The sequence below is a fragment of the Macaca fascicularis genome, chromosome 2 (genome assembly GCF_037993035.2).
Source record: "Macaca fascicularis isolate 582-1 chromosome 2, T2T-MFA8v1.1".
In the NCBI taxonomy this organism is placed as follows: domain Eukaryota; kingdom Metazoa; phylum Chordata; class Mammalia; order Primates; family Cercopithecidae; genus Macaca; species Macaca fascicularis.
In genome coordinates, this window is record NC_088376.1 from 37,062,574 (window position 1) to 37,087,661 (window position 25,088).

General features: G+C 38.5%; 1 protein-coding gene and 1 pseudogene across 2 annotated transcripts in view; one reads left to right on the top strand and one right to left on the bottom strand.

Moving 5' to 3' along the window:
• Positions 1-4,365: 4,365 nt before the first annotated feature.
• RYK (receptor like tyrosine kinase) overlaps positions 4,366-25,088 on the bottom strand; it is a 91,365-nt gene continuing 70,642 nt past the window's right edge. For both annotated transcript variants that reach the window (XM_015445101.3, XM_065539928.1), the window contains exons 11-15: positions 23,790-23,922; positions 22,107-22,216; positions 21,785-21,944; positions 6,483-6,619; positions 4,366-5,504 (exon numbers count right to left, since the gene is read on the bottom strand). In XM_015445101.3, coding sequence (XP_015300587.2) covers positions 5,393-5,504; positions 6,483-6,619; positions 21,785-21,944; positions 22,107-22,216; positions 23,790-23,922 — 652 coding nt within the window. In that variant the 3' untranslated portion in view covers positions 4,366-5,392. The remainder of the gene's footprint in view (positions 5,505-6,482; positions 6,620-21,784; positions 21,945-22,106; positions 22,217-23,789; positions 23,923-25,088) is intronic.
• Positions 12,898-17,267, top strand: LOC107128727 (high mobility group protein B3 pseudogene; annotated as a pseudogene).

The following is a 25,088-nucleotide window of genomic DNA, read 5'->3' on the forward strand; positions in this document are numbered from 1 at the left end:
GTGCTCACCCTTCTAAAGACAAATCATTAAAATATGCTTTAGTGTTGAAAGACTGAGAAACCAAGTATGAACAAAACGATGTATTTGTTCAAAGAGAATAACGTTGAACATCATCAATCCCTCTTTTTTTTTAAGTTTTTACCAGTATAACAAGAACATCTGGTCTTTGAAAAGTTAGGAGACATCTCCCATTAAACCCTATAGACCTAGTTAGCCTTAATTTCTTAAAGAACAGTGCTGTCAGGGAGAAAGCAGAGGCTCACCCATACGGTTCACTTACATATAAAATGTATGTTGTCAATATACTTATGCAGGATGTTTGTGTGTCCCAGAGAATTAAGTCCAATATTATCTTGAAATATTATAGGCAAAAATGAAGGTAGAAAAAAATTATTAATTTAACAAGCAAGTATTTACATTTTTATTTTCTAGACCCCTAAATTAAATCATCTCTTTTCTACTGTATGAGTTGGGGATGAGGCGCATGGAAGAATAACACCTGGAAAACAATCTTCCACTAAAATCAATGAATTACTTGACTTGGAATAATTATTGTCAAACTCCAAAAAAAGTTGACCTGTGGGAGTATGAAACAGAATTTACATCAGGCTTATTATTCCGGTGGCCAAAGAAAAAGCAGGTAGAATGAAGTAAAAAGGTGGTAGCTGGGGGCAGTGGGAGTGGACTTAAGCCAGTTTGGGGATAGGATACAGATGGTCTTTCCTACCAACCTGTCTCTTTCTATTTCAAACTTTATCAGTTTATGTTGCATCAAACTTGAACTCTTCAAATATGAGACAATGCTTTTAAGAAATTAGAAGACTTCCTTTCGTTTTAAGCCTCTCTAATTGCTCTCCTGTGCAAAATATAGGTATCTTCACTCGTTCATTCATTAAATATTCACCCCTACCATGTACTGAGCACACCACTAAAGCAATGGAGATTCAGATCTGAGTAAAACACAAGTTCCTATCCTCAAGGAACTCACAGCCAAGCGGTGAAAAATAAACCTCCATCTTACCTTTGTTAAAGTTCAAACCCAGGGAAAAAGGCTGCAAAGGAACCATGAAGCCGGGTGGAGAGCAGTCAGGTGTGACAGGCACCTTCTTGGTCCCTGGGCCCCGGCAGCGGGGGTGTGGGGGGTGTAGGGGGTGCGGGGAGCACGTCATTCTCGGAGAAGGGGAAGGAGCATGCAGAGCGGCGGGATGCACTCAGGCCCGAAGTGGGGAGCAGGAGAAATGGCAGAGCTGAGTGGATACTCCGCCTAGGTCTGAAGTCTACTCTGAAGGCTCCAAGCAGGGACAGCAGCTCAGTTTTAGAAAGTGTTACCTGGGCAGTTGCTGGCTAGAGGGGCTCAAGGCCAAGGCCAGGGAAGCAGCTATGGGGCAATCTGGACGAGGAAACATGACAGCTGCAAGCACAATGAGGGTGCTAGTCTGAAGTCCCAGGAAAGCCCCTCAACAGAGGTAGGCTGTTGGGTAATGGGACAGTGAGAGTTTTGTGTACCACCTCCCTTACCTTACCTCCCTCACATTTCTCCCCCAGTAAACACACAACCCTTACACAACAAAAGGGCTTGAGACCAGAGTGAAAGTCTTTCATGCTTGTGGACCAAATGGCAAGGAAAAGCAGTGGCCCATACCCCAGAGGATTTTTCTCCCTCTACTGGATCATTCCCATGAGCCCGTGAAACATTTTCTGGCACTGTACCTTCATCTGGAAAACACTCCTGTCCCTCTTCTCCCAAAACCCCCCTTTCATCTCCTCTAGTTATTGCTCCATTTCCCTTCACAGCAGGGCTGACTATAGTAGGCCTTTACATACCCACCTGTGTATACACTCGACTTGCTCCAGTCCCCATGCTCCTGCCAGTTAACTCCATATTGCCAAATCTGATGGAGGCGTCTCCATTTTGAAACACGACCTTACTTGGGCTCCTGCAACACCTCATTTTCACTTTTTTGTTGTTGTTTTTATCAATCACAGTGGCTTCTCAGTCTTTGTTATCTCTTCTTCCTTCACTAGATGGAACTGAAGGTTACAGTGCTCAAGACTCAGTCCTAGGATCTCCTCTCCATCTATACACTCTCTCCCTAGCAACTCCATCCAGTACCATGGCTTTAAAAATAGTCTATATGCTATACGCCTACATTCATATGTTCAATGAGACCTTCCCTGAGCTGCAGACTCTCAATCTGTCAATCAAAAATCTCCATACAGATGATCAACTGGCATCTCAAACGCAGTCTACACCAAATTATGGATTTATCTGGCCAATGCAAAATCCAGTTTCTCCTAGACTTTTCCCCATCTCAGTATATAGCTTGGCCATAAAACCAGATGCTCAAGCCCCAAACCAATTAGTCATTCCTGACCTCCCTGTTTCCTTCTTCAACCCACCGTCAACATCCAATGGATCCAGGTCCTGGTGTATCTTCAAAACGTATCTCCAATCTGCCCCTTCTCTCTGTATGTCCTCACTGCTCAAAGGGTCCAAACCTCTATCTTTACTTTCCTGAACTACCCAATGGCTTCTTAAAGGGTCTCGTTACTTCTTCCTTTGAATTCTCACAATCCAGTCTTCACAGAGGAGTTGGCACAACCTTTTCAGAATGACAAATCAGATCATATTGCTACTTATTTGAAAAATCCTCAAATGAATTCCCATTGTATTCAGCAAAAAATATAAATGTATACCACAGTTTACAAAGACCTGTTTCTTTGTACCACTCCCCGCACTAACTACATTCTAGCCACGCTAGCTACCTTTCTCTTTTTCCAACAGCAGCAGCTAGAGAATGAATGGGAAGGGCTGAGATTGGAGGCCAGCTTGCTTCTGCTTTAAGGCTTCTGCAATTATGTGCCTTCTGCCTCTGTGTTCTCATGGCTGGCTGCTTCTTGCCATTCAGATCACAATTCAAATGCCACCTGCTTAGAGAAGCTTGGCTAATTATGACATCTAAAGTTACACTCTCTAATATCACTCTATTATTTCCATCATAGCACTTACCAAAATCTTATTTATGTTCATTACCTGCTTTTCCTAACTAGAATGCAAAATCTAGAAAGGGAAGAACCTCATCTATCTTGTTCCCTGCATTATCCCGACAGTCAGGATACAGTGGGCACTCAATAAATACACACTGAATGAGCAACCAACCTAATCCTCCTTCTATCAAAAAAAAAAAAAAAAAAAATTCTTACAACAGGAGGATTACAAGAAAGAACAGAACAGAATGCACTTCTAGGTCACCAGAGCCAGCTTATAATACCACAACAGTGCTTTGTCAATTTGCTTCTTTTCCATAAAAATTATATTTTCTGCAAAATCAGTAAAATGTAAAACTTCAGTAACATTCACAATCTACAACAAAATTACTGGAAGAAGATGAGTCAGGGAAATCTTATAACTGCTCTTCCCTTCCCATGTCAAAGACTCCAAGTAGCTCAAGAAAAATCTACAATAAAAATACATACATAAAATAAAAGTGCTCACAAACACAAAAAGATAAGGTTACAAGCACCACAGCATCCACCAAACTGAGGACATTTCTTACTATCTGTTAATTGGGGATAGAAGTCAAGTGTCAGTACTTATTTTTTTAAAATAGATCATGTACATGTTAATAAACTGTGATTTTTAAACAATGCACTCACTTGAACACAAAATAAGACTGCCCTGAATACTGGAAGGGACGCTCGAGCTGAACCACTCCATGTGGAAAATACACAGTAAGTGCTATAAATGTTGACTGAATGCCTTCTAAGAATGCAGGTTATGAATGAAAATATAATTTACAAATGGTTCAAAGGGACTTTTTAAAAAACAGTCCTCCAGGGACTGGCTTCATATGAGTATTTATAAAACCAAAGAACTGTTAACAAATGTACACAGAAAATCATGCCCTGAGCTTACTTGTGGAAAACCAGGCACTGTGTGAGCTATCTTTCCAGATGCGTTGCTGATTCATAAAGCTTGTTTAAAAACAGCGAAAGCCTCCAACTGCTGCACATTCTCCCTCATATATCTGTGAAGATGGGAGCAGTGGCAGTACCTGCAGGCCTAGCTACTTAGGAGGCCCATTCAACTCTGCTTTAGGCCAACTAAAACTGAGCATAAATACATACATACCCCTTACTTGCTGGTTTTGGAGAAATGTTTCAGTGTTTTAATACTTCCTTATAACATTAATTCCAACTTTTCACTAGAACCTGGAGACTGAGCCAGCTGTAACTGTGTTAGGGCTTTGGAACTTGACTGAAACATCATGAAATAAAACACACATGTCCAGCTGTTGAATGTTCAAAGACTGACCAGACGCAATAAGCAATCATTCATTATGAAAAATAATTTCAATACTGTCATAATATAAAACAAATCCTTTAATTTTTCAAGTGTTTAAAAAAACAATTTTATACTTAAGCCAGCCTTGAAGATAAGCACAAAATTTACCAGTTTACATTTTTTTTTTTTTTTAAAAGAATGACAACAACTCAGGCACCCACTCTGTGCATAGCACTATTCTAGGTGCAATAAAAGGGAATCTTAACCTTAGAAATATGAGTTCACTTTCTGGAATGGTATTATCTCCTTTTCCAGAGAGTAAAAATAAATAAAATCACCATTGTTTACTACAGATCTGCCCCAAACCACTTCTGGTTCACAGAAAGGCTAATTTCTGCCAAATTAAAGATGTAATGAACTCAGTTCCTGCTTTCCCAAAAAATACGAAAGCAGAATTCCTTTTCACTGAAAAAAATAAACAGTTTTCCACGCAAGGGCAGTTTGCTTCTAGTAAGTATTAAAAAAAATTGCTTTTTTCCTCTAGCTTTTCTTTAAATTTTCTTCCTCTAATACTGCCTTTTCTTGTACAAGGCAAACCAGGTATCTTTTAATGCTGTTTTTCCTTTCCTAAGAAAAGCATTGCATTTTGAAGATAAACCATTTCCCAGAGTAGTGACAAAAAATAACGTTAAAAAAACTTTAAAGGTGAGTCACTTACATCACCTTGATGAAGTAAAAAAATAAAAAGCAGTTGGCACTAAGATAGCTAATTCCAAATATCTGTGTCTAAACAATTTTAAAAACTGTTTATTTATTTTGTAAGAATGTACCCCTAGTCCAAAGTAACTATGTTTTAAAAAATTTTGGCCAAAAAATTTACAAAAACCCTTTCAGTTCAACCTAATAAAAGTGATTATCTAGAAAATATGCCACATTATTAAGTCTGTCTTAAAAAGTTCAGATTCTAAAGCATTCCTAAGGCACGGCGTTCTGGAAGACGAATGTGCTTCTGTTGGCGTTGTGTTAGATAGGAAGCATCCATGACAGGCTTCAAGAGAGCCGCGACAGGCACCTTCCTCCTGATGCTGCGGGATTGGGAGAGAAGAGTCAGACGTAGGCCCCCAGGGCTGCGTGAAACTCTGTTAGGCACTGTACCAGCTGCTGAAACTTGGGCCTCTCCTCCGGATCTAAGGCCCAGCAACAGGCCATCACAGCAAATCTGCAGAGTGACAAAAATGAAAATTTGGACTAGTAAGGATACAGTATTCCTAAACTTTTGGTCAGTTTGATGCCAGTTATGCTGCCTGTCTAAAGGTGGGTATCGAGAGGATGATATATTAAAAACGGATTCATTTTACTATCTGTTGGCAGCTCTAGAAAGAAGCTAAAAGAAATTATTTGGATTACATGTGTGAATTTCAATTCTTCATGACAGCATATCAAAATATTTCAGCAAATACAGAGAGTTCATATAAAAACCTAAAATACAGTCAAAAAAGAACAACCTGTGTTTTCCTGTAGTTAAATTAAGAAAAAGAACTTGGAGGAAGAGAAAGTTTTATCTAAGTTGTATGAACCCTGGATCTAGAGTAAAATCAGTACAAAAGCTGCCACTTTGTCATGGTGCAGAAACTTCAGGGAGTTCTGGAACTGAGAACATACTCATCTGTACAATCAATCACCCTGAAGAGCCTCCTGTTTATCCCATCCTCATTACATGGCAAGATAAGCTACGTGATAGAAGCAGGAAACAGAAAGCAACTATTTTGCTTACTAGTCCAGATCATCTTCCCTGTATCAGCTGATACTAACTGGCAAGGCAAAATGACAATGAGAAAGGTTTTATAACTACTATGTCCTTTATAATTACTTTATAACTACAAAAGTCAGGTACTCACTCTGTATAGAATAACTGACATAGTATTCAATTTTCTTAGTACACCCTCTCAGACTAATTTATAGTGCTTAGATTATGCACTATAAAATAAAATGCAAGGCATTCTAATACCAAATGCATGAAAGAGTGAATGAATCTCCCTGACTTTGTGGTTCTTTATAAGAGTCTAATTTAAATCCAAAGAGTCATTATTCTTAAAAGGGAAGGCTCTATGTGAATATGGAAACCTGCTCTTTTTCCTTTATTCCAATATAGTAAATGGAATAAAACTCATGCCTTCAAGCTCAAAAAAAAACTCACAATTCATCAGGACAGTTGATTGGCTGGGCTATTCGGTAACCATCTTTCAGGTATGCGGCCATCTCGAAGGGGTCAATGTCCACGTAGGGCGTCTGGCCCAGAGTCATGAGTTCCCACAGGGTCACTCCAAAGGCCCACTAGGAAAGGAGCAGGAGCACAATGAGGGGACATTTAAAACAACGGTCAGGGGGCCAGTGCCCACAGCCAGCTACAGTACAAAAAAGAGCAGCTCAACTCATGCTTCGGAAAAGTGAAATGTTATTTACAAAAAGAAGTCTATCATACACAGTTAGTTTCCCTTGCTAAGATAAAAAAGAGTGCATCCAACATTAATATTATAAATTCTAAGTAATTAGATCCATTGGAAGTAATAGTTTACTGCTGATTACAAGTTATGTATTATGAATTATGTCTAAGATTCTTCTAATATGAGAATTTGTAACTGTAAATACTATAGCTAGTCTGCATGATTGAGAAGTGGAAAATGAACGGAATTTTAGTCTAATTAAAGGGAAGAGCATCCTAAGTGAAATATGCAAATGAGGGAAATATAAGAAGGCATGGATTTTTACTATAAAGTTTTAAATTAAAGGATTAAAATAACTTCCAACCTTGCTTGAGTAAGCGATCAGATTTATTTAAATTTAACATGTAAACTACAGAAAGGAACAGGAACAGTAAACAGTGCCAACAGTGTCCACTCATGGTCTGTTTGGAGCTCCCCATTTTGGCCACTTCCTGGCTGTACTCAGCTCCTGGAGAGCGTGCAGGGGGCAGGGGGACAGGCAACATGTCTACACAGAGCTGCTGCCATGTGGCTGGGAAGGACTCAGATCTGGTACATCCACTGATCTGCCGCCAAGTGTGAACCCTGAGGTCAGAACAACTGAACTTGGATGAGGAGGGGGATACCTGTGTACTGCAGTATCAGGTTTATGAGTACCTACAAGTTCGAGGCATTTTGCATTCTTCAATACATTTAATTTCCTCAACAAACCTGTGAGAATCATTGGTAGCTCAATTCTACAGGCGAGAAAACTGAGGCTCAGAGAAACAGCTTGCCCCAAAATACGTATTTTAATGAGTAAAAGAGAAAAACGTGAAAAAAAGAAAAGGAAAAAAGAAAAATACCAAACACGAGTCAAATACAAGTCTATTTATAAAATCTAAGCATGATGCATTAAATTTTAGGTTATTATTTTTCAATAGTAACAAAATCCCAAAATACTTTGTAAAATACACAGATTTTTAAAAAAGCCTTATAATAGTGAACAACAGCTGCATTTTCCCCCCAGAATCTATGCAAACAAGAAAACAATGAAATGACATATTTTAAAATATTTTAGGGCCAGGCACGGTGGCTTACACCTGTAATCCCAGCACTTTGGGAGGATCACCTGAGGTCAGGAGTTCGAGACCAGCCATGACCACCATGGAGAAACCCCATCTCTACTAAAAATACAAAATTATCTGGGCGTGGTGGCACATGCCTGTAATCCCCGCTACTCAGGAGGCTGAGGCAGAAGAATTGCTTAAACCCAGAAGGCGGAGGTTGTGGTGAGCCGAGATTGCACCACTGCGCTCCTGCCTGGGCAACAAAGTGAGACTCTGTCTCAAAGAAAGAAAAAGAAAAAATTTAAAACTGTCATAGAAAGTTCTATATAGAACCAAAATATACTTCAACAATGAAGATAAAATACAGTTTTTCAGACAAATAAAAGCAGAGAGACTATGTTTCCAGCAGACCTGTAAGATGTATGAAACCAGTTCTTCATGTGGAAAGAAAATATACCACATGGAAATCTGAGTCAATGCAAAGAATATAGAGTGCTGAAAATATATTAATAACAACTGAACATATTCTCTTATGTTAAAATTTCCTTGAGAGACTATTTAAAGGAAAAACAGCCAACAATATATTGTGGGGTTAATAATATACAGAGAAGTAAAAGGTATGCCCACAAACAGTTTGAAGACTGGAAGGGGATGAATGGAAACACTCTATTAAACATGAAATGATATAATATTTTTGGAAAATAGAAGGTTTACATTGTAAAGCCTAGAGTAGGTTTTTTAACCTCAGCACTACTGATATCGTGGGCTGGAGGATTCTTTGCTGTGAGTAGCTGTCCTGTGCGTTGTAGGATGTGTAGCATTCTCCCTGGGCTTAGCCATTAGATGACAGTAGCACATCCTCCAAGCTGTGACAACCCAAAATGCCTCCAGACATAGCCAAACGTCCCTTGGCACAGACAAATGCCCTTAACCAGAGCAAAATTGTCCCAGTTAAGAACCACTGTGTTAGACTGAACAACAAAAAATTGTAAATATCAGAAATAAAGGAGGGAACACCATCCTTTAGGACATCAAAAAATACTATGAACAATCCAATTTTATGCCAATAAATTCAGTAACTTAAATGAAATAAACGAATTTCTTAAAATACAAATTACCAAAACACACAGGAATAAACAGAACATCTATATGGCCCTACATCTATTAAAGATACTGAATTCACAATTCAAAACTTTTCCACAAAGAAAACTCAACATTGTTTGGTGAATTCTATCAAACTTGAAAGAAAATACAAATCTGTATTAGTTTCCTAGGGCTACCATAACAACATACCACAAACGAGTAGCTTAAACAACAGAAATTTATTGTCCCACTGCTCTGATAGCTGTAAGTCCAAATCCATGTGTCAGCGGGGCTGTGCTTCCCTGGAAACCTGGAGGGGGAATCTTCCCTTGCCTATTCCCAGCTTCCTGTGGTTGCCGGCAGCCCCTGGTGTGCCTTGGTTTGCAGCTGCAGCCCTGCAGTCCCTGCCTCTATCTTCACATGACATTTTCTCCTCGTGTGTGTGTCTCTTGTCTTAGGGGGGATTAGAGCTCATCCTAATTTGAGTATGACCTCATCTTAATGTTATATCTGCAATGACCCCATTTCCAAATAAGGTCATGTTCTGAGGTACTAGGGATTAGGGCTGCAACCGATTTTTTTTTTTTTTGGCGGAGAGGCAGGACACAATTCAACCCATTCATTACACACCCAATCCTACATAAACTTTCAGAACACAGAGGAAGGAGTATATCTCAATCACTTTGACGGCAGCATTACCCTAAATTGTGTATAGTTTCAAAATCTCCACAGAGTCTTGGAGGCTACTAAAATTTCCCTTACACCTACTGGGACATTCTATTCTGCTTAAAAATGGAAAAATGATTTCAAATTAATAAAAGTTAAAGGACGGTGCCTGCTCACATCTAGTTATTTGCCTATCTTTAAAACCTTACTCTATATGAAACTTTTTTCTGAGAAGTAACAAGATCTATATGAAATCTTAATACTGACAGTCATTAGTAAATGCAGTGCTTTGTTTTTAAAATCGTATCCAATTTCCATAGAGAAGGTAGTTCCCTGCACAGATGGAACAGAGCCCAAAGAAATGAAACTGGTCGGAAGGGTGCTCCCATCCCTTCCTTCTGAGATGAAATGATCCATTCAAACTAGATTTTGGAAGAAGAAACGATGGGAATTGGTGACAAGTGCATCTTGACCCTTTGTACACAGGGAATAACCCCATCCACTGACATTATAACACCTTCTGACTATAAGGGACTTTGATAGTAATGTTCGTGGTATTTGAGATCTGGAGTTGAATGTAAGTATCACAGCAGCAATATATATAAGCTTTTAAAAATTACTCCCTTCCCACTGTTTTGTTCACATTATTACTGCCTAACATTTACCTAAGGTTTTCATATTACAACTACAACACTAAAAGACGCCATCGAAAAGAACAGTTAAGCCAAAGGGAACAATGCCGTTTCGTTTCCTTAAAAACTAACAAAAGTGATTAATTACATGTTGGCAAACCAACCCTTAAAAAAATAATCAAGACAAAATGGCACAGAGATGATTTGTGGAAAACTTGCTCTAAAGTCTTCTGATAACTGAACCATTTAAAATTTAGACAGACTTATTCTATAATTTCCTTCTGTTTGACGTCGGTGGAAAGGGGGCAATAAGAAGGTCATGCTGTTCTTTCCAGAGTTTTATGAAAGGCCGTGGCTAAAGAACATTTAGAGAATTACAGTGTTATTCTATTCATCTTATTCCTCTCCCCAGAACATGTGTTATTTTATAGCTTCCATATATAAGATGTAAAATGGTTTTTCCACTAAAACATATATGAATATGACTTGTCAAAAACTATATAAGTAAAATTCCTTTTTTCTTTTAGTGCAGCATTAACTAAAGATGGGGCTACTGAGTTAAGACATTTCCAGTCATTACTTCAGGAACTTACAATGCAAGGCTCACTTCAGTGAACTATAAACTGAAAAGAAAATAATTCCATTCAATTGTAAATTATCTTATCTGACCACAGTGGAAGTATCATCAGGTGTTCCATGGCTAGGCCTTTCTGTTCATATTAGAAACCTTATATCTCTTTCTCATATGAAGACATGGCTGCAGATTACCGAAGTACAATTAAATAAATCTGGGTTAAGTGTTTTATTAGAAGGAGAAGAATTATCTGGGGTGCTTGCTAAAAAGTACAGTTCCCCAGTCCTATCTCAATAATTCTGAAGCCTGGATCACATTATTTAATTATTTATTTGTATTTTTAGCAGAAATCGGGTTTCACCATGTTGGCCAGGCTGGTCTCAAACTCCAGGTTTCAAGTGATCCACCCGCTGTGGCCTCCCAAAGTGCTGGAACTATAGGCATGAGCCACCATGACATCACTTTAAACAAAAGTCCTTGGCAGGTCTTAAGAATGGGCAAATTTAGCAAGTAGTCTTAGATATGTTAGCAGCAGTGATCAGACAGCGACGACAGTTTTCATTTATTTATTTTTTTTTTTTGAGACGGAGTCTTGCTCTGTCACCCAGGCTGGAGTGCGGTGGCCGGATCTCAGCTCACTGCAAGCTCCGCCTCCCGGGTTCACGCCATTCTCCTGCCTCAGCCTCCCGAGTAGCTGGGACTATAGGCGCCCGCCACCTCGCCCGGCTAGTTTTTTGTATTTTTTAGTAGAGACGGGGTTTCACCGTGTTAGCCAGGATGGTCTCGATCTCCTGACCTCGTGATCCGCCCGTCTCGGCCTCCCAAAGTGCTGGGATTACAGGCGTGAGCCACCGCGCCCGGCCTTCATTTATTTTTATTGTAGTACAGCTGACACACAAGAAACTGCACATAAAGTATTCAACTGGGTAAGTTCTGACACACATAAACACTCCTGAAACCACTGCCACAACCAAGGTAAGGAGCATAGCTATCACCTCCGAAAGATTCTGTTTTGATCCTTTCCCTTCATCCCTCCCTACCACCAGCACTACCATCCCCAAGTACCCACTAATCTGCTTTCTGTCACTATATAGTTGGCATTTTCTAGAATTATATAAATAGAATTATTCAAGCTGTATACTGTTTTCCTAGCTTCTTTTACTCAGAAAAATCATTCTGAGATTCATCCATGATGCAGCATGTACCAACAGTTCATTCCTTTTTATTTAGTAGTATAGCTCATTATAGGAATACTGCAGTTTACCAATTTGCCTGTTGATAAGCATTTGAATTATGTTCAGACTTAGCTATTAAAAATAAGGCTGCTATGAACATCTGTGTACAGTGTTGGTAAGAACACGTTTTCATCTCTCTAAGAGCAAAATGACTGAATATGGTACATATATATCAATTTTAAGAAATTGCTAAACTGTTTTCCAAAGTGACTATCCCATTTTACATTCCTGCCAGCAGTGTAAAAGAGCTCTTGTTCTTTCATATCCTTGTCAATATTTGGTATGGTCAGCCTTTTCAATTTTAGCCAAACCAACAGTATCTCACTGTGGTTTAATTTTGCATTTCCCTAATGAATGACTAATAATGCTGATACTATCTTTCAAACTTGGAGAGACTATCTTAATATTGAGTTTTCTGACCAAGGCAAAAACGGTGTACCTCTCCTATTGTGTATGTATTCTTTAATTTCTCTCAGCAATGTATTGTGCAGCTCTTTCACATTTTTTGTCAGATTTATTCCTGAAAACTTCACATTTTTGATGTTCTTATAAACTTTCTTAAAACTTTAATTTCTTATTTTTCATTAAGTGTTTAAAAATACAATTTATTTTCGTACATTGATCTTGCAATCTTTCTAAACTCACTTATTAATTTTAGTAGCGTTTTTGTATATCATACTGAATGTTCTACATAAATGATCATACTATTCTGCAAATAGTTACTTTTTTCTATCCACTCTTTTCTTCCCTTAGTGCACTGGCTATAACCTCAAGGACAGTGCTGAGTAACAGAAATGATAATAGTGGGCAACCTTGTCTTGTTCCTGATATTAAATAAAAAGAATTCAGCCTTTCACCACTAAATATGTTAGCTATAGGTTTTTCTGTAGATGCCCTTTACCAGGTCTAGAGCAGATGTCCAGAGGGACATGCCTCCTCTTAGATGCCTCTTCAGGTCTGGTGTGTCCCAAGTGCCAAAAAAGGATCTCAGTGCCTCTGGGGTGGGACCCTGGCAAAGAGCCACTGAGGTGCCTTCCCACCTAGCTGAGAGATGATGTTCCCACCCCAAGAGGCCTGAAAAGCAGAGTACTAAGCCAAAGAGAATTATTCTTGAGTCCTAAGGTTTAATATTGTTTGTTCGGTTAGGTTTTCAACTTATTTTATTTTATTTTATTTTATTTTATTTTATTTTGAGACGGAGTCTCGCTCTGTCGCCCAGGCTGGAGTGCAGTGGCGCTATCTCGGCTCACTGCAAGCTCCGCCTCTCGGGTTTACGCCATTCTCCTCCCTCAGCCTCCCGAGTAGCTGGGACTACAGGCGCCCGCCACCTCGCCCGGCTAATTTTTTTGTATTTTTAGTAGAGACGGGGTTTCATTGTGTTAGCCAGGATGGTCTCGATCTCCTGACCTCGTGATCCGCCCGTCTCGGCCTCCCAAAGTGCTGGGATTACAGGCTTGAGCCACCGCGCCCGGCCTCAACTTATTTTAGATGCATTCATCCTTTCTTCTTTCCTATTTCTTCCCTTTGGAATGAGTACGTCTACCCACTACTTGTCCCACCACTGTATTTTTGGAGCACATAACTTGTTTGCTTTTATAGTTCAGAGCTAGAGAAGAATTTGCCTCAGCATAAACTGTACCTTGAGGTTCATCCATACCGGATTTAGATGATATTTAAATGACACTTTGGACTTAAGACGTTAGAGCTGATGCTAGAATAAGTTAAGACTTTTAGGGCTGTTGGGATGGAATGAATGTATTTTGCATGTGAGAATGACATACATTTTGGAAGGCCAGTGGCAGAATGTGGTGGACTGAATGTCTGTGTCCCTGCCACCATTCATATGCTGAAACCTTAACCCCCAAGTAACGGTATTAGGAGTTGGGGCCTTTGGGAGATGGTCAGGTCATGAGAGTGCAGCCCTCATAAATGGGATTGGTACTCTTATAAATAAGAGACCACCAGAGAGCTCCCTCACTGTTTATGCCACATGAGGACCCAAAGAGAGGATAGACATTTACGAACCAGGAAAGAGGCTCTCAACAGACACTGACCCTGCTGGCACCTTAATTTTGGATTTTCCTAGACTCTAGAATTATGAGAATTCAGTGCTTGTTATTTAAGTTATCCAGTCTACGGCAGTCTACGGCAGTTTGGTATAGTGGCCCCAATACACTAAGACACCAACTCAACTTCAAACATCAGCGATCTTTAAGCAGAGTGTTACACATGATTGAAAAGTGACTACTTCTGCTATGAACCTGCCCTACGATCTGTGATTAGGAAAGACAGAGGAGCCAACACTGGATGCTAACCAGGCCATTACACGCATCTGTTATTTATGGCACTTTTTGCCACTGCATCAGATGCACGGAGCCAACACTGGATGCTAACCAGGCCATTACACGCATCTGTTATTTATGGCACTTTTTGCCACTGCATCAGATGCACAGACATTACTCCATCAGAACACTGGGGCTATCTGAAGGGAATATTAAACAGAATAAGAACAAGTCTCTTTAAAGGAATGTAAAGAGTTGTTTACAAGATTTTATCGGTAAATTATCCTGAGGGAGAGCCAACGACAGAAAACATACCTAGGTCAACTATTTGATCACAGGACAGCAAGTGCTCACCTCTGAAAATACAGCAACTCTTCCTAAAGTAAATCCATTTATTCCTCATTCTAAGGAAATATTAGGATGAATAAAACAATACCATTAAATAAAACTAAACAATATCTTAACGTTAATATTAAATTTAAAATTTTTATTTCTTCAAGTCTGAAATAATCCTTGCACCTCTAGATTTTTCCTGTCTTTAATATTTATTCCTCTTAATGTGAACTTAATACTTAAATAATTGTTCCAAGATTATTGTATATAAAATCAGCAACTATAAAGGAAACAAATATTAGGAATCTATGCCTTACTCTAAAATTAATAATGAATAAAGTTTTCTATACTTTAAAAAACAATAAGCATCCTCCATAACTCTAGCTTTCTCTTTGATACCACAGTAGTTCAGCAGACTACTCTTCATGGGTATATTATAAATGTCAGACTCTCCCGCTCAGGTCTGCTCAGGATACAACAAGCACTGGGCTTCCTCCACAGCACTGGGCAAATAGGAAGTTAAAGAGTCATACGTAGCAATGTGCTGCAGATGCAGTCTCTGGATAACTTCAGATTTCCCTTTATTTTCTAGGTAATCATTAACATTCACAAAATAAATAATGTAAAGGCACAAGCAACACATTTTGATGTGTCCTATCCTCTAAAAACTGTTCAAATACCTTTAAAAGGATCTCTTCATTGCCATAAACCATGCTGACAATATTTGGCATGGAAGTTATTTCCTTGACTTGTTTTTCTTAAGAACATGCTTCTTAAACACAATGTAATACTATAACGACAAGAAAACCAATAAGAAAGAAATTCATAACTGCGGACTCCTGATTACATTTAGTAATCTCCTAATAGAAAGTAGTTCTTAAGAGCAGAATTACGTTAGCTACTATAGTTAGCTAAATAATTCAAAGAACATGTAAATCAAGAGCTCTATTTTCAAAAAAAGGAAAAGAAAGTCACATAAAAAAATTTATGGAGGTATCCACATTTGATGAAAACACAATAAAAACAATATCCAGAAATTCTTAAGAATGCCTACAATGATATCATATCTTAGAATAATATTAGACATTTATAACTAGTCAAATCTTGATGTGCATAGTTCTTAAGCTCAATAGTTAAAAGTTGATGTTAACATAAGAATCTGGACATACTGAAATATTGAATCCTTTCAGTAGAAATTCTGAAAATACAACCTAGAGATGCAATGTATTATTTTTATGATGGAAAACATTAATGTATTTCTAAATAAATTATGTAGAATTTTTAATTATAAAGAAATGCAAAAATATTAAGGATGTCTTAAAGGACAGAGAAAATGTTCCCTCCAAGGCAGCAGTATCATTTGTTGGGTGCTACATTTACATCTAAAAATATGTATTTCACATGTGTATAGACTCTGGTGGAAGTGTCCAAAAATAGAATATTAAATGTAACTTTTAAGCCCCCAACTTCACCCATAAAGAAAAAGTGGTAACAGAACATAATGACTGTATGTATTTCCAACCCAAATGTTAAAAAGCAATCTTCAACATGTGCACTTTGAAATATTTAAGAATTAAAAAAAATTCAATCCCAAAAAACTAAAAGGCAGGATTTTTACATGAACAGTCACATCATAGTCATGGAAAACAGAAGGGTGTACCTAGTCCTTTCAATTCCAATTATCTAAAGCAAAGGCAATACACACATATGTGTGTGTAGGATTGTATATACACACACATATATATATGGAAACAAATTTATAATAATCTAAAAAAGAAAAATGTGAGCATTTTCTAGGAGTTAATCACGTTAAATGCAAATCAAAGGATATTTTAACATCACATGCTAAGTATAGCTCAGAAAATTTGGGTCACACAGCTATTTCAAGTAAGTTTATGCCAAAACACACTGAAAGTAGTTATGATGTTAAAGTAATTCTCCTGTTGAGGTGCCTCTTGCAGAGGCAGCTAGCGTGAGGCTGGGGAATCGCTATGCTACGTGTCATGCCCTGTGCTGCCCAGACTCGTGAACAATTGAGTCAGGGTGGCTAAAATCTACTCCAGAAAACCAAAAGGCAAGATGTTTGCTTATGCCTTCTTTGTGCAGGCATGCAGAGAACCTAAGAAGAAAAACCCAGATATCCCTGTCAATTTTGCAAAATTGACCAAAAAGTGCACTGAGAAGTGGAAGACAGTGTCTGGGAAAGAGAAGTCTAAATCTGATGAAATGGCAAAAGCGGATTAAATATGCTATGATTCAGAAATGAAGGATTATGGACCATCTAAGGGAGGCAAAACAAAAAAATAAAAAACAAAAAGGACCTCAATGTCCCCAAAAGGTCACTGTCCAGATTCTTCCTGTTCTGTACAGAATTCCGCCCCAAGAATTCAGACCCTGGCATCTCTATTGGAGATGTGGCAAAAAAGCTAGGTGAGAGGTAGAGTAATTTAAGTGACACTGAAAAGCAGCTTTGCATCACAAAGGCAACAAAGCTGAAGGAGAAGTATGAGAAGGATGTTGCTAACTGCAAGTCTAAAGGAAAGTTTGATGGCACAAAGGGTCCTGCTAAAGTTGTCTGGACAAAGGTGGAAGAGAAAGGCAAAGATGACGAGGAGGAAGAGGCAGAGGAGGAGGATAATGAATAAAAAACTTTATCTGTAATAACTAACTAACTAAATAACTAAAGTAACTCTCTTGTGAAGCTGATCACCATTAAGTTAATGGTGATATTTTAAAATAAAGCTGCCACATGAACAAGCAACTATTTGGTATAATTGCATTCTGATGATGGCAGATTCTTACATAAAATATGTGAACTCCTGCAAAATGTCATAACCATAAAAATAACTATTTCTGATATAATTTGAAATGTTCTGCTTAACCAAACCATGCCATGTATCTTCAACATGAACTTTGCCAGTTAATATCCAGCTGAAGAGACTCAACACTCTAGGAGCATCTTGCTTGGAGATTTATTATTAGCTATACCCTCATTTGTTGAAAGTATATTATCTAACTTAATTTTCACTCTGTAGGTCCTGCAAAATATTTGATCATAAATATTGCCAAAAAAACTCCTATCATCACTTAATTATACGATGGTATACCTACACATATATACATTAAATTAAGTAATACAGGCTGGGTGCAGTGGCTCACAACTGTAATCTCAGTGCTTTGAGAGGTCAAGGCAGGAGGATCGCCTGAGCCTAGGGGTACAAGATCTGCCTAGGCAACACAGCAAGCCTCCATCTCCACAAAAAATAAAAGAATTAGCCAGGTGTGGTGGCACACACTGGTAGTCCTAGCTACTCAGGAGGCTGAGGCAGGAAGATCACTTGAGCCCAGGAGTACAAGGCTACACTGAGCTATGACTGCACCACTGCTCTCTCACCTGGGCAACAGAGTGAGACCCTGTATCTAAGGAAAAAAAAAGTAATATATATTTTGGGGGCCTCCACTGTGCAAGCAAATAGCACTATTCATCATCTTGCATACCCCTTTGAAATACAAGCTATCAATGCTCCTTTTTCTAAGAGAATAATAAAAAAAATTTCCAACCTCTTCAAATTACACGAAATACTTAGAGATTATCATCTAAGAATTATCTTCCATTTTCTGCCCATCGAACTAGTTTTGGTTCACCACCACAACTGCCATCTCATTTCAGCAGTGGCAACTATACTATATTTCAATAAATAACAAAAATTTTAAATCAACCACTGGAAATAAAAAAATTAACATCCCAAAGAGACAAGTGAATCCACCTTTTAAATCAACTATGGAATAAAATTTTCAATGTAAACACTAAGAAAAGTTTCTTTTACTTTTCTACATTTAAAAATGTTTAGATGTGAGCTTTCACTAAAGGAGTAAATTTGAGAACCACGCTACTCTAATTCAACTGACATTATGTTTTAAAATTACATTCTACAACCAAAGCCAAACTGATTCCTCCTGCCTGCCCCCCTTCCCACTCCATGAAAATAGCTTTGCTTAATGTAGAGCTGGTAAACAGTTCCAGATACAATTCAAAATTTCTGAATAAAGATTTGGCAACTCTAAAACCAAAAACCTTATCAAAGGGTAGAACTAGTCCTTCCTGTCATTTAGTACAGCAGCTGTGCATTGGTCCAAAATCAAACTCAGCTTTCCTTTCATATGTCATTTGAAAAAAATCAAAATCAAAACCAAAAATGTAACCCTTCTCTCCCTAAAAAAAAGCCCAGGTTCTCATTAGATAGCCATTAAAAGTATCTAAGCTGCTCTGCATATTTCTACTGCTTTACTTGGTATGTTTAACTTCTAGACATTCATGCTAGAGAGACATTTTTTCTTTATCATCAAAGCTCTGGAAAAACAGACCAGGATTAGTACCCCACTGCTCTACAAGCTGAACCCTGGGATTCAGTGTCCAAGAGTCTGGTTTTATTTTCCTCATCCTGGCCCACCATGCCCCATGCCTCTCTGGCTAGGAGAGGCTGTGGACAACATGAAACAGGTTGTCATTCAGTGTTAGCTTCTGAGACTGCTCTGTGAAGCAGATCACATCCCTTCTCATAATCATTCATATTTACTTTGTTCATCTCACAAGTGTCAGATAAACTGTTTGAGAATAGTTTATCTTGAGTTAAAACAAAGTATTTTGAAGATACATAAAGACCTTGTTAACAAAATTAGCTGGGCATGGTGGTGCACGCCTACAGTCCCAGTTACTCAGGAGGCTGAGGCAGGGGAATCGCTTGAACCGAGGAGGTGGAGGTTGCAGTGAGCCGCAATCGCGCCACTGCACTCCAGTCTGGTGACAGAGTGAGACTCCGTCTCAAAAAAAAAAAAAGTTTAAAATTTGTGTAAGTAAATTGCATTTACATTAAGTGAACACATTTTATCAAAATACTTCGTATGTAAATGGAGCAATATATCTGTATTAGTCCCTTCTCACACTGCTATGAAGAAATACCCAAGACTGGGTAATTTATAAAGGAAAGAGGTTTAATTGACTTATTTCTGCATTGCTGGGGAGGCCTCAGGAAATTTACAATCGTGACGGAAGGAAAAGGAGAAGCAGGTACCTTCCTCACAGGGTGGCAGGATGGAGTGAGTGCAAGCAGGGGAAATGTCTGATGCTTATAAAACCATCAGATCTCGTGAGACTCTAACAGCATGGGGGAACCCGCCTCCGCCATGATCCAATGATCTCCACCCTTGGTCCCACCCTTGATATGTGGGGATTATGGGAATTACAATTCAAGATGAGATTTTGGGTGGGGACATAGCCAAACTATATCAATATCAAATAAAACATAGTTTCCAGAAAGGAGAAAAAAAATTTACTTAGTAGTTAGAGTTAATGAAAGGATTTTTCCCCTTTCTCAAATTATTCTTATTTTAAGGATTTTTAATCAGAAAATCTGGGTCTGGGTCACAGCTCCTCTCCATAAGTCGTTCAGTAAAGAAATCTTAGATCATTTCAATTATTGACTCCAGTGAACTGAATGGTAGCCCCAAAGATATGTCCATGTCCTAATCCCCAAAACTTGTAATTACCTTATATGACAAAATGTGATTAAGGACCTTGAGAGGAAAAGTTTATTCTGGATTATGTAGGTGGGTTCTAAATCATATGCAGAGAGAGTCTGAAAGACATATGTGAAGGAGAAGATGGTATGAACTTGGAACAGAGAGATGGAACCACAAGCCAAAGAATGCCAACAGCCACCAGGAGCTGAAAGAAAGGACTGCTTCTCCACTAGAGGCTCTGGAGGGAGCCCAGCCCTGACTACACCTTGATTTCAGACATTTGGCCTCAGAAGTGAACCATGAGAGACTATACTTCTATTATTTAAAGCCAACAAGGTTGTAGTAATTTGTTACAGCAGCCATAGAAAACTCATACACCGAGGAAATGAGTATATACCAATTAATATAATTAATTAGCATACAGTAATACACGATTTAAAGATTAATCCTTAAAACATACAGACTTTGAAGCAAAAGAGTATCCCTAAATTATAAAATATAAAGACACAAAATACAATGATACAGTAAGCCCAATTCTTACAGTTGAAGCTTAGAAGCAAATTATTCTATAGGACTTTACATGTAACACAAACTGATTATCACTGAGTGAACATAGGTGGGACCCTATAAGCAGAAGTTTTACCTAATCCCTAAATATTCTGCAACAATAATAAAGTCTAACAGGCAAGAGATAGGAAAATAAATTATGCTTAGTCTTCCAAATAAGACTAAGAAATCAAGTGACAGAAATATTAAATGGCTCTAAAATATCCACAAGTGCACGTGGCTTCTGAAACTATGCATCACTAAGTACAAAGGACCCAACTATGGTCTGGCTAAGTGGGCAAAACCACCCAGAAACTTGACAAAAGGACGAGGATGACGTGGGGAATTACAAATTTTACGGGCCATAACACTTAGAAGAGGTCATCTGAGAAAAAGAAAACACCTTTATGATCTGGAAACGATTTGGTCTGTCTCTTAAATAAGAAAAAAAAAAAATAATGAAATTACTGTAACCTCTCTGAGTCTCAAAATCCTCACCTTTAAAACTGGGATACCACAGCCTCCCTCCTAGTGTTAATAGTGCTCCTGTCGCCGGGCATGGTGGCTCACATCTGTAATCCCAGCACTTTGGGAGGCGGAGGTAGGTGGATCAACTGAAGTCAGGAGTTCAAGACCAGCCTGGCCAACATGGTGAAACCCTGTCTCTACTAAAAATACAAAATCAGCCAGGCATGGTGGCACATGCCTGTAATCCCAGCTACTTGGGAGGCTGAGGCCGGAGAATCGCTTGAACCTGGGAGGCAGAGGATGCAGTGTGCTGGGATGGCGCCACTGCACTCCAGCCTGGGCAAGAAGAGTAGAACTCCGTCTTAAAAAAAAAAAAAAATTGGTGCTTCTGTCAGAGCAGTACTGTGAGGATGAAATGAGATTACACACAGTGCTGGCCTATGGTCTGGGTCACAGCTCCTCTCCATAAACTGGCTGATTGGCAGCTAATTACACTTGCTTTCTGGATAAAAATTTCCAGGAACAGCTAGCAGATTTTTTAAAAACCCAAAAGACAAAAACAGTAAAACATTTAGAAACAGAAAGCTATTTCTCTATTCTTTTGCTATCTGGGGGTCTCAGCACTTACCACATCACTAGCGCTAGAGAACTCGTTATTAACCAGACTTTCAAGAGCCATCCAACGAACTGGCCTGTTTTCATTGTCCCCCAGACAGTGATAGTCCATGGGGAACAAGTCTCTGGAGAGGGCATTGTCTGTGATCTTAACTTGAAGTGTGTCATCAATGCTGAAAAGTAAAGACATGAACATCAAATGCAATCAAGAGTATTAAAAAGTAGGGATTACCACCACCCTTAAATACAACACAAGTCCCACTGTGACTTGCAGAGAACCCCAAATCCAGGAAGCACTCTATATCAAGTGACAGCGTAAAGCTCATGGCACCTACACACAGTTCCTAGCAGCCAGGTCTTTGTGGATGACTTCCCTTCTGGCCAGGTAGCTCATTCCACAGGCAATCTGAATAGCCATGTGTACCAGGTCTTGTTGAGAAATTGCCTGTGGTAACAAAAAATGACATGGTTTGCAAATAGCACACAAATATGATGGCACTTTCTTACTTTATTTCATTCCACAATCCTACACCATCCAAATATACTGCTTTAAACCTACACACTGAATTTTTAAAAGCTATTTCTTGACCAAGAATATGTTCCCATATATCCCTGTACTTATATCAACTATAGTCCTTATTATTCTATAATCTACCATTTACTCTCTGTCTCCTTTCATCTGTTAGATGTGTCTCCCCAATATCCAGCACACAAAGCAGCTGCTCAATACATCTGCTCAGTGAATGCTGAGTTCTCAAGGTAATATTTCAAATGTTTATAATTCAGTAATCTTTTTTTCTCCCAAAACAGTAGTTTTTATTAGGAGATTCTCTCCTCAGGATTATTTTCAAATTAACCGAAGTCTAAGCCTGGTGCAGTGGCTCATGCCTATAATCCCAGCACTTTGGGAGGCTGAGGTGGGAGGATTACTTGAGCCCAGGAGTTTGAGACCAACCTGGACAACATACTGAGGCCCTGTCTCTACACAAATTTTTTTTTTTTTTAATTAGCCAGGTATGGTGGCATGTTCCTGTGGTCCCAGCTACTCAGGAGGCTGAGGTGGGAGGATTGCTTAAATATGGGATGTTGAGGCTGCAGTGAACTGTGATCACACCACTGCCCTCCACCCTTAGTGACTGAGATCCTGTCTAACGAAACAAAAAACAAAAAAACCCAAAGTACAAGCCCCTAGCTTTTTCTGCTGACGTGCTCCTCTAGGTGGATGACAGTACTTGGGGTGGAGGAATAAAATCCTTCCCCAGGTAATGCAGATGAGCCACAGGCTCTAACCACTTGTTGAGAATCCCAGCTTTAGTCTTGTCAATTTATAAAGCATATCATACATATTAAGCCAAATACTCAATGCAGCCTTTGAACCCATTTTCTCCTGGCAACTATAATAACTATACTACTATAAATCCTAAAGCAACTTAATTGGACTACAAGATATAGCAGACAGCAAAAAACCCACTAGGCTTTACTACCACTACCATCATAATATGCATGGTATCTGACCTTTGCTTCACAGTTATAAACACAAGCAGGGAAGAGAAACACTCTTAGATGACTGCCAACTTACAGCCAAGCATATTTACAATACATCCAATTACCTCCCACAATCTAGACCTCCGGTCATCACCAGGCTTTGGTATATATAGTATGAACCAAATGGCTCTAGAAAGTCTGTTTCCATTCCTAAGAGGAAGATCTAGGACAAGTACCCTCAGTTATCAGGAAAACACCTGAGATGGCATTACAAAGGGTTTGAGTTGATTATGAATAAGTACACAAGGAAAATATAAGGAAAACTTCAGCATCAGCACAGTGTAAGCCTCAAGGCGGGAACATAAGCCAACATTTTCCTTTAAACCAACAGGTTATAAATATCTTGGGGTTCATTTGAGGTTCTTTTTTGCAGGCCTTTAAACAGTTTATATTCAAGAACGTTAATATCTACTTTCAAAGACATTATCAGAAACTTCTGGTAAATAATTGGTATTTGGGCAAATTTTTCTCACCTGTGGATTATTGGCCTCTACTAACTTGCACTGCCGTAAAAACAATTTAAGATTCCCCCAATTCATGTAAGGCAATATCACCATGGGCTTTTCTCCTTCTTCTATACACACATGAGTAATAGGAAGAAGATTTCTATAAAATAATAAAAAATTGGGAGAAAGACAAAGGAATCCAAAATGTTAGGGGCTTACTTCTAATAAAAATAATCTAAAACAAAACAAAATCCCCAAAATACTTAAAAACATGATTACCATTAAAAATGTAAAACTATAAGTGCTCTGTATTTTAAACCAGACTTAAGTGTTCCCCATATATGTGCACATATCGCCATATATGCACATTCTTGGTAGGGCGAAGTCATAAACTCAAAGTTGCTTCCCGTGGGCTGGATTCTCTGAAGGCACACTCTAACCACACCGTATCTTTACTCCAAAGGGCAATTCATCAGAGACATCTAAAAACTGACTTGCCCAAGAGTGTATTATGATAATAAAATCCCATTTACTCCATATCACACATGAAAAAGAAAAAAAAAAAAAAGGCCCAATCCAGACTGTGGTCAAGAATATGATCATCAAAAAGGTCTCTAAAAGGCTGAAACTGCCACAAAAGCCAAAAAGTCCTTAGCTGGTCACACTGGATTTAGAATCAGATTTTTGAATCCTAGATTTACCAGTTACTATCTGAGTGACCATCTGTCTCTTGGCTTTGGTTTCCATTCTTATAACATAGGGACCCCACCAACCATAAAAGGTTGCTGTGATGTGCAAAATAAAACCAAGCATGTAGTGCACAATCCTGTTCCTATTTTAATTTCTATGGCACACATACGTACATTTCATCCTATTGTCTAATAATACCTCCTCCACTGACATCTGGAAATAACTGCTAATTTTTCCCAAGGTTATATAACTTTTTACATAATTATATCATTTTCCCCACTAAGCTAAAAATTGCTAGAAGACAAAAACTAAGGTAAACTCAATTTTTACACCCAACACTTTGTATTCTATGCTATATAAAACAAACATTTAATAACAAATAACAGTAACAAATAGCCTTAAAACATTCCTACTCCTTAACTTAGCAAATTCTGCTTCTAAGGATGTTTAATAAGGAAATACATCAAACATAAAACTAGTTAATGAATAAGGACAGTTAATGTGATATTAGTAAAAAGTAGCAAACAGCTTGAATGTTCAAAAGTAATGAAAGAATAACAGGATAATATGTCACAATTGGTCACGATATGAGAATATGAGTAAAAGCTTATCTTATAAGAAAGATACAAAATTCAC